General features: G+C 41.0%; 1 protein-coding gene across 5 annotated transcripts in view; it reads right to left on the reverse strand.

The window, feature by feature from the left end:
* The window catches only part of ZDHHC20 (zinc finger DHHC-type palmitoyltransferase 20), a 50,007-nt gene that overhangs the window by 28,470 nt on the left and 4,355 nt on the right, over positions 1 to 17,182 (reverse strand). For all 5 annotated transcript variants that reach the window (XM_039565167.1, XM_039565157.1, XM_039565148.1 and 2 more), the window contains exon 2: positions 2,979 to 3,005. In XM_039565167.1, coding sequence (XP_039421101.1) covers positions 2,979 to 3,005 — 27 coding nt within the window. The remainder of the gene's footprint in view (positions 1 to 2,978; positions 3,006 to 17,182) is intronic.

Here is a 17,182-nt window from a genome sequence, read left to right on the forward strand (position 1 = left end):
AAACAAAACCTTTTTCTAAAGTAATCTTAAAACTGTCTCCTAATAGGAAAGAACTTGTGTATTACTATAGTAGGCACTACATAATTAGGAATTGTCTTTCATTAAAAACATACTGTACATTCAAACACGTGGTTAAGCAATTAAAGCATGAGAAAATGGTTTGGAAGAGAGGAGAGAAGGATGTGAAACTGGAGTGGAATCAGTGGCACACACCAGAACTTAGGTGGAAAAGAGGGCGAGAGAAATTGAATAGAAGGAAAGAGGAAATGAGATACGGGGGAGGGCAAGGCACAGCAAAACTCACACAGTAAACAGTTCTATTCTGTCCACAAAAATCACCCCAGAATTCAGATTCTTTTGAAGGATTATTTTTAGTGCACACACAATGCATCAAACAGCAGAACCTCAAAGCTTTGTCACAGGCTGTAAATGCCCCTAAAAAACACAGAATAACAGGGACCACGGCTGGCTGTGTGAAGGGTACAGATCTGTGCCAGTGCTACCAGTATTTATTAGATAGAGGCAGCTATTAAAGTGCTCTTGTACTCTTCATGTAACTGAGATCTTGCAATCTGTCACCATCATTAAAAACCAAGGGTCAGTACTCAGTTGCCAGTGACGGGCACCATCCAGGGAAAGAACCTGCAACTGGCAGTCCATACTGGCTTCACTCTGAATAAATTCTTGCTTCTTTTCCTACTCCCATGCTGCCACTCCTACTGTGATTACACATAACTGTCCTGTCAGTGCTCCCCAGGAAATGAGAGGGAGGGAAGATACCATTTTTGACAGCTTTACTTTAGCACTCCACCTACCCACCACTTTGGGTATCAGTAGCTCCTCTACAGACTACTCCCTGAAGCATCTTGCATCTGTTTCCAGTACAAATGTAAACCAGATTCATTCCTAGTCAGTTCATTTTCTTGTAATTACAAGCTAGATAAAAAATACAACAAAAATCTCAAACCCCAATATCTGCCAGTTTAGCCAGACTCAGTCACAAGGGAAGTCTTGGCTAAACTAAGGCAATCCAGGATTCTCAGTGCCATGCTGCAACCAAGTGAAGTCAATTCTTTTTAAAGGCACTGATGCATACTATACCGTAATTTATGGCTTCAGGAAGACAGTGTCTTAAGACATGCTTTCAGAATTCTTCTAAAATATGCTAAGCCCTCCTAAGATTTGCCCTTAACATTCTTTTCTGAATAATTTTTAATACTACTTCCAAGGCAGAGTCAGATTACAGGGAGGCAATAATACAGAACAGTAGTATATTATACTGTTAACAGAGATTCAGAGTTGACTTTATTCCCCTATCCTAACGGATATAAAACTGGACAAGAATATAAAATTACAAAGAAAAAATGAACCTTAATGGGGTGAAGAAATTGCCACTAGTTCAATCAAAAGTTGCTGTTATATTCAAATCATTTTGCTGCGTACTTATTACACCAAAATATGGAGCAAAATACACTTGCTAAGATGCATGTTATTGATTTGCATAGCAATGTTCCTGGTACTTTGGTCTTTTGACTCTTCTGATCTTGATTCCTGGCTATCACAAGCTGGCTTTTAAGAACTTTAGAAAACTTATGCCAGCTTTCTTTTCAAACAAAAAAAGACTTCACATCTCATTTTTAAATCAACCTTCATGGTTGATAAATTTACGCATACAGGATGCCTATGACATGGTTCAGAATGGGAGGTGCAAGCAGCATGCAGGTGACGGCTATTAAGAGCCTAACAGGTTCCAGTGATACCGTCACTCTCATTAATTAATCTCACATTTTCCTTCTCTGGTAGATTTAGAAGAACCTGTTTCAGTCAGATAGGCACTGCATTTGAAATAGAGCTCTGACTATGTGACAAAAACATTGCCAGGTTTCCTTAACTGAGACATGGATCTTGCCTTTCCAGCAGAAATTAGAACGTAAAACTTATTCATCTACAAGTCAACAGCAAGCACAGCAGCAACTTGCAGAATTTTGTGAAGTCTATGTAAAGCCCAGCTGTGAAATGGGATGAAAAAATCCAATGTAACACAAGCTCACACCTTGAATGGCTTACAGTTTATTTTGAAGATTTTCCTACTCTTTCAGCTCTCCATTAGAAGTTGAAAAACAACAACTTCCATCAAGAGTCCTTCTTTTTACAGTGTTCTGGTAGATATTCACTGGGAAGAAAACTGCTAGATTAGCTTCCAGTTCTTTGCTCTTTTGCAAAATATTTAAGAGATGAGAACCTCTTACCAGTCTGAAACAGCCATCTGTAGACGGTTAAAGTACAAATCTGTGCTTAATCTACCACTTGTGCTCCCCCATAAGCTGAAATGATCTCCCAAATAAATAACCCAGCAATAATATGATAGAATTTTTTTTTCTTAGTTTGTATCTCTATCCTGTGTACGACCACCTGCTGTGGCATATACTTGCTAAAGCCAATATGAATATTAAAATTTCTCAAAACAAGGCCTCAAACACTTGACCTGGAAATTTAAAATTATAATGTGCGGCCACTTTTGAAATGGTTGTGTTTTGCACAATTCTAACTACTCCTTAAGAATGGGATTCTGAGGAATTTGGTAAGCTGTTTGGAAAACATTAAGCGCTATAACAAAAATTAATCCTCTTTCAGAAATCTTTCAGGCCACAGGCCTAAACAGAAAACAGAATTCTGGATCTGCAACAGTTCCTTCTCTCCTCTCCTTTTTCTGTTTTTAGCAGGTACCCATTTAAAAATAATTGCAAACTTAAATCATAGTTGCATTACTTGCATTAGTCACAGGTCTTGTCATCATCCCAAGTTTGTGGTATTAGAAACAAAACAGACTCAACTGTACAATATTTACCTTGTTTCTTAGCACTAATCTACTCACTACACAGAGCTCACACATAAAGGAGTACATTTAAACTCTATGTCCCTTAGGATTTGCATGCAAAGCACCTATTCACATATTCATAAAAAATTTTAAAAATTACCTTTTTCTGCAGTTGAAGAAATAGTAACTGGAAGAGAAAAAAAAATTGTTAAGTAAATTCATACAGAATTAAATGTTTGGCTAAAAGTGAGATCTATGAGGCAGTTGACTTGTTTCAAAGCATACTTCAGGTGTTAGCAGGGCCTCCCCACCCAAGACCGGGGTAAAACAGGAGTCAGTGTTCCTCCTGCCAGCCCTCGCCCATACTTGGTGAGTTACTGGAAGAGCTGAAGGGATGCAGTTCCCTGCGCTAATGAAGTGAGCACACTCCACAGACAATAATTAGACAGATATTATGCTTATTCCCCTTCCTATATGCACCTAACTAATTTTTCATAGTCAACAGCACTGGAAAGCAGAAAAGCAAATTAAAGCTCCTACAGAAATCCCTGTGAAACTGTTACATGTAACCTACTTCCTTCTCTTAATTTCTTCCCCCCACTTCTCTCTTCCTGTCGCATACTATTTTTTGCTTTTTTTCCCCGTGACCTGAATTCTTCAGGCATAGTTAAAATCTCTCCACCTCCTTATCTCCTATAGCCTCATCTCCTTTTATGCCAACAGCAAATTCCATTGTTCAAATCTACCTTGTATACTGCCTGGCTAGTACATCTTCCTGCCCTCAGGCTTCTCCAAAACCTTCACACTTAGTTTATCAGTTCAGGTATGATGCTGAACAGAGAGCTGCTGTACTCGCTGGTTGCTGTGTTCATATCACTTCCCTTGCTGGATCTCTTCCTCGGACACTGAATTACTGAACCTCAATGAGGAAAGGATCCTTCCTGACTCCATCTTACACAGTAAATTTAAGCTTCTGGTCCCCAGCATGAGCAAAATCTTAATAGAGCACACTGTGCCTCCTGCAGTTTACCTCACTACACATTGCTTCCTCTCTCCCAGCTCTGACATTTCTACTGTCATTAACCTGTGTAACGGTTCAGAAGAGGTTTTTCCAGATGCACACTAGAGTCTTAAATCTGCAGGGCTTGAGTGTGCATTGCAGACTTCCTTCTGAAGGGCTGCTTTGTTACAGAGGTGGCATTTGTCACTTACCTGTAGATACCTACAGAGAAAGGGTCTGCAACTATATTACACAACCATGCCTCTTTTTATGGGCAACAAGAGGCATAATGAGACGTCATCTCAATGTATGGATGACCCCTTTTTGTTCAGACATGCTTTAGGGTTTTTTCCTTCTTTCTTGCCACCCTCCCTTTCCATCAAATATCCACCCTCTGTCTGTACACAGAAGCCTCTGTGAAGTTAATGGAAAAGGTTCTGGTTCCTTCCACCTAAAGAAGGAAGAAATTACCATTTGGAATAGAACAATGTTGGCTTCAAATTCAAGGAGGTCAATCCTAAAGAACAGCTTCATTTCACATTAGTTACGCATACTTGCACAGCCTGCTCCCGTGTTTCTGTCTGAAACTCCACTGCATGCTTCAGAAGTCAAATTATTTTTAAAGCAAATCCTGTGAGCATTTTTGCGTAAAATTTTACTAGTGTGTTATTTCTCCAGTTAGAATGTTTTCAACAATGCAATGAGAAGATAAAAATTATTTAAAAAGTGAAAAGGAAAATAAGCTTGCAGAATATGGCTGTTTGCTCAACTTAAAAAAATATTAAAAGTACTTTAGATTTAGCTTTGTTTTTGGCTCCTCATATCTTAGGAAAACACCTTTGCACACATTCATAAACATGTATTTCCTTGGACAAGAAATATAAAAAAGTTCTTAATTATCCTCTCTTGGGGGTGGGAGAACATTGCTACCCGTAAAACTTCAGGAAATAATTTTGTAAGTAATTCTGGTTAAAGCACTCCTTAATTTGTAGCCTCCTTTCTGCTCTCAGCACAAAACAAAACTGTGAGCCAAATCTGATGTTTGAAGACTCAAAATAATGAACAGGTTGTACAAGCAAAAACAAGACAAAAGAAAAAGATAGTATTTTATCACATGTGAAACTTCACCCAAAAAATCCTTAAATAACCTTCAAAAAATTAATTAAAGCTTCACAGCACCAGGAAGATAATTCCTCTTTCATACATAGGTCCTTTAGGTTAGAATGCAGTTATTGGACTGCGTAGAACAATTTTTGTTCGAGAAACTCCTGTAGTTTGAGGTAAAAGCCAACATGGAAATACTTGTGACTTTCATCCTGTCTTAACATCCTCAAATGAAATAAAAAATGCCCTGTTCTCTTCTGTCTCAGAGGCTCATGCAAGTTAAATGTTTCTGTTTCTATCCTTTTCACTGTTCTAATGCCCATTGCCAAGTAGATTAAATGAACAGCAACCCTACTAGACCAAATTCACTCAGCAGATGGCACATGAACAGTTTTACAGGATCTTTATACTACAAAGCAAAGCCTTCCTTCACATAAGTTAATAGTCAATCGTTATGTAAAAAAGACTTTTAAGTATTTGCTAGGCCAGCCATCTAACAGGAAGCTTTGTACCATCAAGAAACCAATTCTAGCTTTTGAACTCTACTTCAGGGGGAAAAAAACTTGCAGAACATGACATTGCCATTGTGGGCCCCATCCCTGGCTTGTAGTTACAAGTTTGCTCCCTATCACTTTTCTCCTCTACTGCTTCTGATGTTTAGATATTGCTGCCAGCTTCTGCTAAATTAGTACCATTTTCACTTAAAACATTTTTAAAACATTGTTTCTTGTTTGGGGCATGTGATGGGGGAAAAATCCCTAGGCAGCACTGCCTTTTTGCATATTGATTTTTTTTTTTAACAAAATAAACACTGCTTATGATTTATATGTTAACCTCAGGATGCAACAGCACTATACACCAGATAGATGCATCAGCAAAAGTTAGTGCCTTAAGCACTGCAATTGACACAAACTGTCCATAATTCAGAAACATAAGTGGTGTAAAACAGCTGCTCTTTTGAGGATTGTAAAATATATTGCCACATCAGTCTATTGCTCAGCTACAAAAGGAAAAATATCCTTTGGATTGGTTTCTTAGTATTACGTTTCTAGAACTTAAGAAGTTCTAGAAAGATAGTGGTAGGGAAGGGTAAAACATGACTAAACAGTGAAAGCTGCAGTTTACTTCAATGCAAAGAGCTCAGAAGCAGGCACGTGCATGCTCGGGCACACGGAATTTTCACTCTGGCCTCAGAATTTAAAAGGATTCAACCTCTCAGTGCTATAGCACCAAGGGAGTCGAACAAAGTGAACAAGCCCTGTCTGTCTGACTGCAGTGCCTCAGCTACCTCAGGGTTTCCAAAATCAGTCTAAGGAAGGAGTGCAGCAAACCTGCTTGTAAAGAGAGGTAGGCAGGCCTACACTGAACTTCATGCTGCTGCAGCTTGCCAAGAGGCGTACAGGAGCAACATGCTGTCACAGCTGGTCCACTGAGCAGCTTACACACTGGACCTCCCAATGTTTTGGGGCCCCTGCAAGATGAAGCACACAATTTGAAGTATATGGGATCACTTTCTACAGAACACTACCTCCAAAATACACCATACAGCCTTTATTAGGCTGGATTCAAATGTACTTTAAAACCCCGTCCACTTAGGGGACAAGCAGAAATTGCATGTTTGACTTTCACAGAGGAAAAAGTTGTCTTAGTTTTGATTTAGATGCCTAGCATGATCCCTGGCAGCAAAGACACTTTTTCCTTCATGACCCCAGTTGCTTGTTACACTTTCCTAGATACTCTTCCTCAAATTGTTGTCTGTTATCTTTCATCTCACCTAGGTCACAAGAATGAAAGAGGCAGAAGCCTACAGTTTATCACAGGAAACAATCCTGCAGACACAGGGATATCATTAGCTGTATAACAAATGAAACTGGGGGAAAATGTCATTTGTTGGAAGCATTCCTCTTGGAGTGTGAACTGATAGAAATGTCAGCTTCAAAAAGTTTTGGAGCATTTTTAAAGCTGCTTCAAGGAAACCTCTCAGAATATCTCATCTCTGAAAAAAAAAAATTTTAGGGAGCTGGTTTGCTTTTAGTTTCAGGCTTATTTTCAGGGTTGCTATGAAGTGTTCAAGCATCTTCCAAGTCACTGCATAATAGGAAAAAACCAAATCTCTCTATTCTGAGGCAAAGAGGTGCAATGATCTCCCAAGACCTTGCAAGAGGCATGCTAAAAGACAAGACATTTGCCTTCAAGCTTGGAACAAACTCCCCCCCATCACATCTTCTTACTCCCCTAAAAGGCATGTTCCAACCATAGCTAGATATGCTTCCTGCAGAGGAAGAAATTCAACTAATATAGAACTACAGCAAAGGACAAGAACTGATCTTGTTACGGAAGTGCTATGCTTATTTCCCCATCCACGCCCACAATGGCTCTTAGCAGGAGTCACACTTCGGTTATTACAGCCTTTCCACAAATTTCAAAGTAACATTCACTTGTTGGCTGACATTCCTCAAGGGTGGGAAGAAGGAGCGATAAATGTGCAATTGCATCCCTTCACCAGATGCATAGCCTTAACTTTTCTCAGCTTTTAAGGAAAAGGATAAAAATAAATAATAAATAAATAAACATACGTACGTGTGTATATACACACACGCACATACAGACATACCTATCCAGAAGTTACCAGTACTGAAGTTCAACAGAAACCCCCCACAGGCACTGCCCTGCCTGCAAAGGCAAGCACCACTGACATCATCTCACGCGTTCAATTTGTTCAGAAAATGGCATTTTATTGAAAGTGTAACTTAGATTAATGGTTACATAATTTCCATTTGCAAATGCAGACCTTAATCACTCACAAGAAGCTGGTAGAAACACTACTGATACAAGCAGGACAGTGAGTAAATTTCCTTGAGCAAATACTCATTTGGCTTCCGTCACAGGGCAGCAACAGAACACTAAGACCTTAGCACTTCTCCACCGTTCTCTAAAAGCCTTAATTCTGTGACCTTTCCACTGAGCTATTTCTTATTTCCCAGCTGGCAGGCACCCACTAGGTGCTCTCCTCCCTTAACAGCTGGGAGTTGTTTTAGACAAATGACTCAAGACGACTGAGTTGACAGAATCATGTAGTCAAAAGCCAACGCAGGAAGATGCTGCCAGGTCCCTGCTAAAAGGCTCTGGGGGTCCAGCAACCACATACTCAATTGCCACCTGACGCGATGCGCGTGGGAGGGCGGAAAGAGCGTTGCGTCCGTCCTGATTGCCTCCCACCAGAGCCACTCGGGGGGTGCAGCGCGAACACGCTTGGGCACACTCTGACCCACAGTAGTTGGTGGATATTCGCAGCCACTCACACACACAGAGCCGGACAGCTCCTGCTGGGAGCTGCGTCGCCGGGGTCAAAGAGGCAGGAGGGGTCCTTTGTATGGCATTCCGAGGGGTTTACTGGGGTCCCCGCTCGAAGGGACCCAGGGACAAAGAACACAGAACACTGAGGGGTCCGGGGTTTTACCTGGATCGGCATCGGGGGAGGGCACAACATCAGAGCCTATCCTTTGGGGGCCAGGGGGTGGAGACGACGTGGGGTGACAGGACAGTGACCACTGGGGAAGGCGAGGGGTGGAACAAGGGAGCCGGGAACCAGTGGGGTATGAAGGAAAGGAGAACTATCTAGAACATGGACTTAAAAGGGGTAAAGAGGGGGTGGTCTTAGACCTCTGAGCCTGCCCACCAGCAGACCTCCACTGTTTTGGGGCTCTGTGGCTCCTTGGTCATTCCTGCAGTGGACTCAACCACTGCAACAGCCACCATGAATGTCCTCTGCAGAAATTTGAGCTATATGAACTCATTGAATATGAATTTGAAGCTATATGTTTTACCTTCATATGGTGCTAGACTGATATATTTCAACTTCAGCTATCCAGGAATAGGACACAGGTTTCCCCACTCCAAGTGCACTGCCAGGGAATTCAGAAAGCAACATTTTATAGAATGGTGCTGCAGAAGTGGCTCCACAGCCCTTTGTGCTGAGCCAGCATGAGGAGTCACATTGCCACACCATGTCCCTCAGCAGCAGCACTGCCTGGGGCTGGGCTGCAGCATGGCTGCACCATAAGCCAGGTCTAACACTACACTTGTCTCAGCGGTGTGACCTGTGGTGGACAATTCTTGCTACTAGGGTGCATAAAGTTACCCCTCTTAACCATCTACCCACTCCCCCCGGCAGACAAACAGCAAGAGAGAGCACTCGCCTTCACAGACACTTGGGGTCATGTTTGAGCTACCAGTGAAGGCAAGTCTGTGTGACCACAAACAGCAGGGCATTGCAGGGCTGAACGGGGAATGGCAGTGAGTGGCCTCTCACTGTCCTGGGTCACGCACAGTCATGAGAGGGGAAAGAAATGCTGTCAGGGATGCCAATGCTTTAAAGCCAAAGCCCAAAATCCTCACAGACCCTGTGCTCAGCAAGAGCACTCGAGAGAGTTGCCTTGTGACTTCAAGTGATCAGAAGATGATGCCTTCAAAGGCACTGCAGGTAGTGCGTGTGTGAGAAATGAGGGGTGGGAGGAGAAAGCAGGAAGAAAATGCAGCGAGGGAAGAGACACTCTGGTACAAAGAGGAATGGTCTGTGTTTTATGACCACATTTCCCAAGCTCATGATCACCATGCCCACTGCTACAGAATTCAAAGAAGCATTATCACACGGACAGATAAAATGAATTAATATTTCAAATAAGGCAGTTCAAGCTGCACTGCAGAATGTTTCTGTTATTTGTTACCAGCCGTCGTTATGATTTGTTTTATGGTTTAAACAATATGAACATGATTCTTTCGCTAGAACAAGTAATTTAGAGCAGCCAGGGGCTTGCTGCCCAGAAAATATTCTCTTATCACAATAATAAAGCAGCTTTTTATTTAGCCAAGGTCTTTTCAGCCTCAATGCAGAGAGTATATGCATAAATACAAACAGTCTACAGCAGAAATTACCATAACCAATGCAAGATACTTCTTGGGTACTGAGTTACATTTAGCAATGAGTTTAGCTATGACAACTGGGAACATTTCTGCCATGTATTATGGGAACAGTGAATTCTGTGCTACCACTTTCACAGTTCAAAAACATAGCTACAAAGGCAGCTGACTTCTGGAACCCACAAAATCCTACAGATGGTTCTTTGCCTCTGCATCTACAAAACATTCTTGAAAGTTATACCAAAGGTCTCCTAATGGTCTTCTCAGCAAGGGTGCCTGCACTTTTTAAACTATTTCAAAACCAAGAGTTACACCTGGTCAGCTTGCAGAAGGAAGTGTCGCCAGGTCTCAGCCTCAGACCCACACTTGCGTCTGTACCAACTCTAGTGTATTAAGAGATGTATCAGCCCAAATAACTAAAGGCTTTTTCTACATATGAAGTTAGCATCCAGCTCCAGCAATGTACCAGGTCTGCTGTCCCTGAGAAGCCCTATTCCCCAATAAGCACTACTCACTTTCAATTTACCATAATTGCTCAAAAACCCCCTAAAGTAACTTGATTTTCTTCAGCTATTTAATCACTATTGACACTGCTCATTCTATTTGCATTTTGATTTATTTTAAACCCTAGCATTACTTCTACACACTTTCTTCAGCTGGTTACTCATACTACTGGACTTCATTCAATTCTTTACCAAAAATCTGGCTTTTTCCTAACCGCTTTAGTGCTCAGTAGCATGGAAGTGCTGTGCATAAATTTCTTCCAATATTGCCTTTATGCTATCAGACAGAGCCAAAAGAAAGCCAGGTTTCCTCTTGAAAGACAAAGAGGGCTCTTACTTGCATCAGTCAGTGAGCTCTGCTCCCTCCGGCACATGAGAGAATAGGAAAAAACAGAATTGACAGAAAGGCATGGAAACTCAGAAGCATCTGAGTGGAGCTAGGTAATGTCCACACCACAAATTAATTATACTTACACTTGAAGGAGAGGTATTTATCCTCAGACTGGCCAGATCAAGCTCACAGTAACACTACACTCAAGTATCTGCACATCTGAAAATGCTTTTTGTGTTGGGAGTAACTCCAGTGGTTCTGTAGTTGACACTACTAGGACACTTGCAAGAGATAGGAGTGACAAACAGGATAATCGCCTAGTATCATGATGCCAGTATCATGATGTTGTACAGAGCTGTCTTACACATCCTGCACAAGATTAGGTGTTCTGCAGGTCATACCAGAAACTGAGAGTATATTTAAAGCAAAAACTAAGGCAAGCAAAAATCCCACTCAACCAACATACATTTTCATAACAGTATTTTTCAAGTAATTAACAATTTACCAATTCTTTTTGATAAAAAGAACACTAATTTGCATTTTGTGACTGCCAGTCAATAACTGCCTTGAGTATAAATGTCACTCAAAGCTGTCTTATGGCTCAGGACATTACTAGTAAATCCTTTTACTTTTACACCAGACAGATGACAATAAGCAACAGTCTTTATTTACCCATTCCACACAGCTGTGAGGTATGATAGCAGGAGGGCAGAGGTGTCAGTTCATGGAGAACAAAAATTCCAGACACAGCTGCTGTGACCTGCAGACCTGAACCTTCATCCCGCAGTGAGAACGGTCAGCAGCCGAGAGGGACCTGCATTGCTAATCAGGCACCTTCTTCATGTTTGGCTTCAGAATCTTCCAAAATCAGGTGTTTCCTTGCTTACTTACTGTCCTAGTTTGCAACAAGTGTTTCCCCAAATGTCAGGATAAAATCTCCTTGCAAAACTCTGTGGATAAAGACCTCCTTGTAAATCTCCTTACAAAGTATTAGGCACTCGGTTTTCTGAGAGGAGGATTTTGCTGTCACCAAGTTCACTGGGTAAGGGAAGAAATCAAACTGCCCAGCAAGCTGACCTCCTCCCATGCACTGTGTCAGTGGATTCCCTAAATGAAGGTTCAAGCTTGCAACATTGGTCAGTTTTGACTGGTATTTGCCACCTGAGGTTAAATAAGGAAGTACCTATGATAAGAGCTAATTTTCAGCCAACAGCACATTGGCAACAGAGCAGCCAGTAATGTAATTTACATGAATTCCTATCAAGATATTAATAAGCCAAACTCCTGGACACAGCCTTTTAAGGAAGTTTTGTATTGAAAAACATGTAATTTAAAAACAAGTATATTAGTTGTGGGAAAGTAGCGATGGCGAACTCCTGTCTTCAACATACTGGACTTGTAAATACTAATAAATATTTAGTATTTTAAAATTATTATTATAAAAATATTTATGGAATAAATAAAGGTTTAAAGACTTCTCATGGTGATTTAGGGAATCTGTTCACAGACGGCTTATCAAGTTGGTTGATAACAAATGCTGCCATCTTTTGATGCTGGCGGCTTTGCTGCTTGCTCTTTTTGTAAAACAAAATGTTATACATTAAACCTTACTTAGACTGAAACATCTTGAGACGAAGCTTGACTGTAACTAAATCTACACCCTCTAGTTTTTTTGCAAAAAAGGAAGAAATAACAGCAACTCCCCAGCAACATTAAAAAAAATCCAGATGCTGCGGAGAGAAAAAACCACTGGTAATAAAAGGACAGAGAGTTATGGATAGAGGACAAGACCAGGACACCATTTTGTTGCACCAGGTCTCATTTAAATACCAGACTACTTAGGAATATGAAAAAGTGAGAGCACTAAGACTGTATGAGCCACTGCAAAGGGATTTTTGGATACTGCAGAACATCTAGACTAAATCTTAGTTGTACTCCCGAGTTAACAGAGGCAAGCATACAAAAGAGCAGAGCCTATCATCTATAGAGCTCTCATTCAGTAACTATTGCTTCCAGCAAATAAATGAAACCAAAAAAATCCTCAGAGCTCACCTGCCTGCTGACAGTTTGCCACATATTCTTGGAAAGCATTAACTTAGGACTCTAAGAAGGTCAACTGGAATACTATAAAACCTAATGCAGTGTGTGCCAAGGGGAGAAACAGTTCTCCCTGCTGCCCCACAGAGATGCATTAGAGCTCCCAGGGCAAAGCACTGGATGTAACACAGCAGGGCTGGCACGCTGCCTAACAAGAAACAAGCAGGGCTTGATGCATGCATGACTCCTACTAAGAGAATTAACTTCTGTCATCTTCCTAGGTGATCACATCCTGTAACACAGTTGCAAGAACATCCGTGGTTGCAGGTATCGAGTAGGGCACTCCGGTGGGAACTTATGTTTGTGGCGTCCAAGAAACGACTGCTGCTGGTTTAACACAGAAGTCAGTGACCACAGTGAGTTGTAGGAAGTTGGATCAGGAGAGCGATTACTTCTAAACACCTACAACTAGATGGGAGTTGGCCCAGACCCTTGAACCTGTTGTCTCCTGAGAGGCTACACAGAAACATCAATTGGGATAGGATCAGGGGTGCATCCACTGGCCTAAAGACTCCAGAGAAGCCATGCAGCAGGAGGAGAGCACTGTCACATGGTAGGAGACTATCACAAAACCAGCCAGCTGAGGCAGGGAAGCGCAGCTCCTGAGGCCCTGCATGTGCCTAAAAGCTCTCCCAGACCATTTCTACTCATAAACAGATTCCTGTTTCCACTCTTAATTTGGCAATAGGGTTTCTTAAGTGTGGGAAGTAGTGAGAAACATAGGATATTTACAAGTTTGAGGATGTTAACAGAAAAAAGCCACACAAAAAAGAAAAAATAACTGAATCTAATACTCAATGGTCTTTAAGCTTTCCATTGTCAAAATTTATTATTTGTCTAAATTATGAATTATTACAAAAGTTCAAGGCTACTCACTGCACCACTTGCTGCTTTAGCTTTATCTCAGCAGGTATCTACCATGAAAGACAGCCATAATACCTCTGTATGCAATTACTAAGCTGAACTCAAGCTTTTTAAAAAATACAATTATTTAAAATCCCCCAACATGAAACTTAAGGAGCAGCAGATGAAAATATACACACACAAAAAACATCCCCACAAAAATCCTATGCATACATTGCATCCATTTTCAGATACCCATGTGAGTGTTAGTCACATAAGATTTTTCAAAACAGAACAGAAACCAAACTCTGCTCCAAGTTTTCGGCTCCTTTGCAATGTTCAGGGTAAATCTGCGGGTCACAAACCAACAGATGTGAAAGCCTTCAATCGCAGCGCTGTGGAAATACACTTCCTTTCTCTCTTTTTTTAAAATCCAAACTTGACAAAGCTAAAAGCAATGACTACTTGGCATGAAGAATGGTACAGTGACAGGGGATGCATTCACAGCCATGACAAGGCAGTAGATGAGGCACTTGACATATGTTTTAAGTCCACCACACACAACTGCAAACCAGCTTATACCATAACTACCTGCTTAGGTCTCCTCAAACAAATAATATCTGTTTCTTTCAAGGTTACTTACATTTAATCTAAACTTTGTTTCATTCTCTCTGCACTGGCATCTTGCCTAATTACAGATTAATTACTTCCAGCTCTAAAATTTTTTTGTCACAAAAAGGTTTAATAAAAGGAAAAAAACCCCAATCCCAAACAGCTATCTCTGTGCTTAGCACTTCACAAGAGATACATAAAAATCCCCCACACTGCAGGCAAACACACATCGAGATGCACAAGAGAAATACCACAAATAAAAGAATGCTGCTTTGAAACCCTCACTCAATCTCTCTGTAGATTGTATGATTAAAATGGTTCCATGCTTCACATTCAAGACAATGCTGCACCATCCATAGCACCAGAGAGACTGCTGCAGAAACTGCAAAGGCAAAGCATGCTGCTCTTGTAATCCACTTGTCTTTGACAACCTCACAAGACAATTTTAAGAGTCAAAAGAAAAGATGAAAAAGGAACGGATGAGCCATTTGGTCTTTTGGAAAAAAAGGAAAAGCAGAGGCTTGAAATGCTGCAGAGGGGGAACTTGACTTCTAGCACAGATTAGAAAAGATGGTCAAAGATTAGGTATTCCACTGAAGATTGTGGGGAGGAGGGAAAGCAGAAGAGTGGGAAAAAATCTGGCTTGTTTGTTTCTTGATGCAGGAGAGGAAGAGTTAAGCACATCCCACAGAAAACAGTTTAGTGAAAGCAGAAGGAGGTACTATTGGGGAAGTGGCTAAAAGAACAAATGAATTTGTTACAATTTCATTATCCCTTTTATACCTGATTCACACCTTGGTGAAGATTCAGCTTACACAAAAAAAAGTTGTCTGTGCTTACTTCCCAAATGTTTTTATTAAATTTCATACATTCTAATGAGAAAAAGAATGGATACTCATCCTATTACAGAAAGATTATGCATCAGCTGGAAGAAGTTAATGACTGAGATCAAAACTCCATAAAAGCTGTTTCAGGAACCTATAGTTTGTAACACTTGTAAGGAAAGTACATGTTAAACCAGCATAAACTCTTACAGTTGTAGGAGACTGTTGAACAAACAGTGATGTACTGAATGGGTGAAAAATGAACAGCATGAACCCTCAGCATTTACAGGCACAATTTTAGGCAGACCATTAGAATCTCACTCCCATTTTCCATCATTGTCTTGAGTTCCAAGAGTAAAAGCAGGTCCAGTGCCATCCAAGAATTTCAACTATCACAGGTATATGAGAACTCAGCTCTGACACCCATATTTTAACACTGTAAATTCTTTGATTATGAAAAGCATATTACATTAACTCATAAAAATATGAGCCAATAGAGCACAAATTATTATTTATTGAAATTTCAACAGACAGAAAACCTGAAGTTCACTGTATGTAGAGGGTCAATGACCTCAAAGTAATGTCTACTGAAAATATATGCTGGAAATTCTGGTCCTTTTATCCATAGTGTCTTGCAGGAAAACAGAGACTCATAAGTGATGAAGTAACATAAAACCCCTGATTAAAAATGAAAGTGACATTTAGATCACTGTTCTAACTCTAGAGGCATTAAGAAATCTCCTACTGCTGTTACCAGAGAAAAATTTGAGAGAAGTCATTTTCCATAATATTAAATACTAATTCTATCCCCGCCCCTTCAAAGCAAGAAGAAAAGCTTTATAGTCCACATCTGAAAGGCAATCAGGAAGTACTGCATCATGGCTACAAGAAAGTAAAACCACAGGAAGAGCTCCTGCTTTGGCTCAGACATTTACTCAGCTCCTTGCTTTCCCTAAGCCCCTTCTCTACCCTACTGCAAAACCACCCTGCCCACGGACCAGTTTCAGACAAGTGGTGAGGCTCAGTGAGGGTCTCACACAAAGTGTGCACCACTAAGTTTCATCAAAGCTGTTGGACGGTAGAAGAGACAAACCCACGCTCCCTGGTAGCAGAGAGCTGCTCTGAGCTCAGGTGCTCATTTTCTGCCTAGTCCCCAGAGCAAGCCAAGCACCACCAAAGCCACTGTACCACACCTCTTTTTGACCAAATGGTAATTAGGGATCAAGGAAAGATGCGAACTACTGCAGAGCTGTCAGGAGTGGTTTAGCAGATGCAGGGGCTGGGGCGGGCACTGCAGATAGAGGGTTAGGAGGGAGAAGAAGGGATGGAGGCCTTCCGATGACAGAAAAAACAGCAGACACAAGACAACTCCTCAAGAGACCAGGCTGTTGCACTTGCAACAATTTTTTCATTAGAGGACTGCCAAGAGAGCAGATTGCATTTTCATATAAAAGGCACATGCCCACCTGTCCCTATAAACTAGTATGACCAATACAGTGCAAGGCACCATAGAAGATAATCTTTCTCCCCAAGCTGAGCACTTAGTTTTCCAATAATTTGTATCCAGTCTGAGAACCTCAACAGGAATTCTGATTATTTATAATATCAGAAAAGGCTCTCATTAAAGATGATAATATGCATGCTTATGCTGAGAGATTACAACAAAATGAAGTGTATGCAGAGCGGTTCCATTTCTATATTTTTACATTCATGAGAGGCATGTAAACATAGTTAACTGTAACTAATGATCTAACCTGTTTAATTTCCTTTCCTTTTCTTGAAAGGTAACCCTCTTTTCCTACGGGAATGCTTTTTACATGTTTAATGTGCAAATGTTGTACCTCGGTGCTGATACTTCAGGTTTTTCTGTAGCTTGAAATCAGAACTGCTGTTGGTACCACCTTACCATTGCTTGAGAGATATTGCATTAGCATTTTCAGTAGGGATTTCTTCTGGAGGAGGCAGATGGAATTACCTTCTCTCTGTTTATGCAACAGATTCTTCAGATGGGAACATTTCAACTGATCACCATGTGCTTCTCATAAGGGCCGTGCTTTCGGGAAATCAGAGCTTGCTCCCTACTGACAAGAGACATTGCAGTCTCCTGGAACAGCAAGGAGTGTAATTTGT

The sequence above is a fragment of the Corvus cornix genome, chromosome 1, assembly GCF_000738735.6.
Source record: "Corvus cornix cornix isolate S_Up_H32 chromosome 1, ASM73873v5, whole genome shotgun sequence".
In the NCBI taxonomy this organism is placed as follows: domain Eukaryota; kingdom Metazoa; phylum Chordata; class Aves; order Passeriformes; family Corvidae; genus Corvus; species Corvus cornix.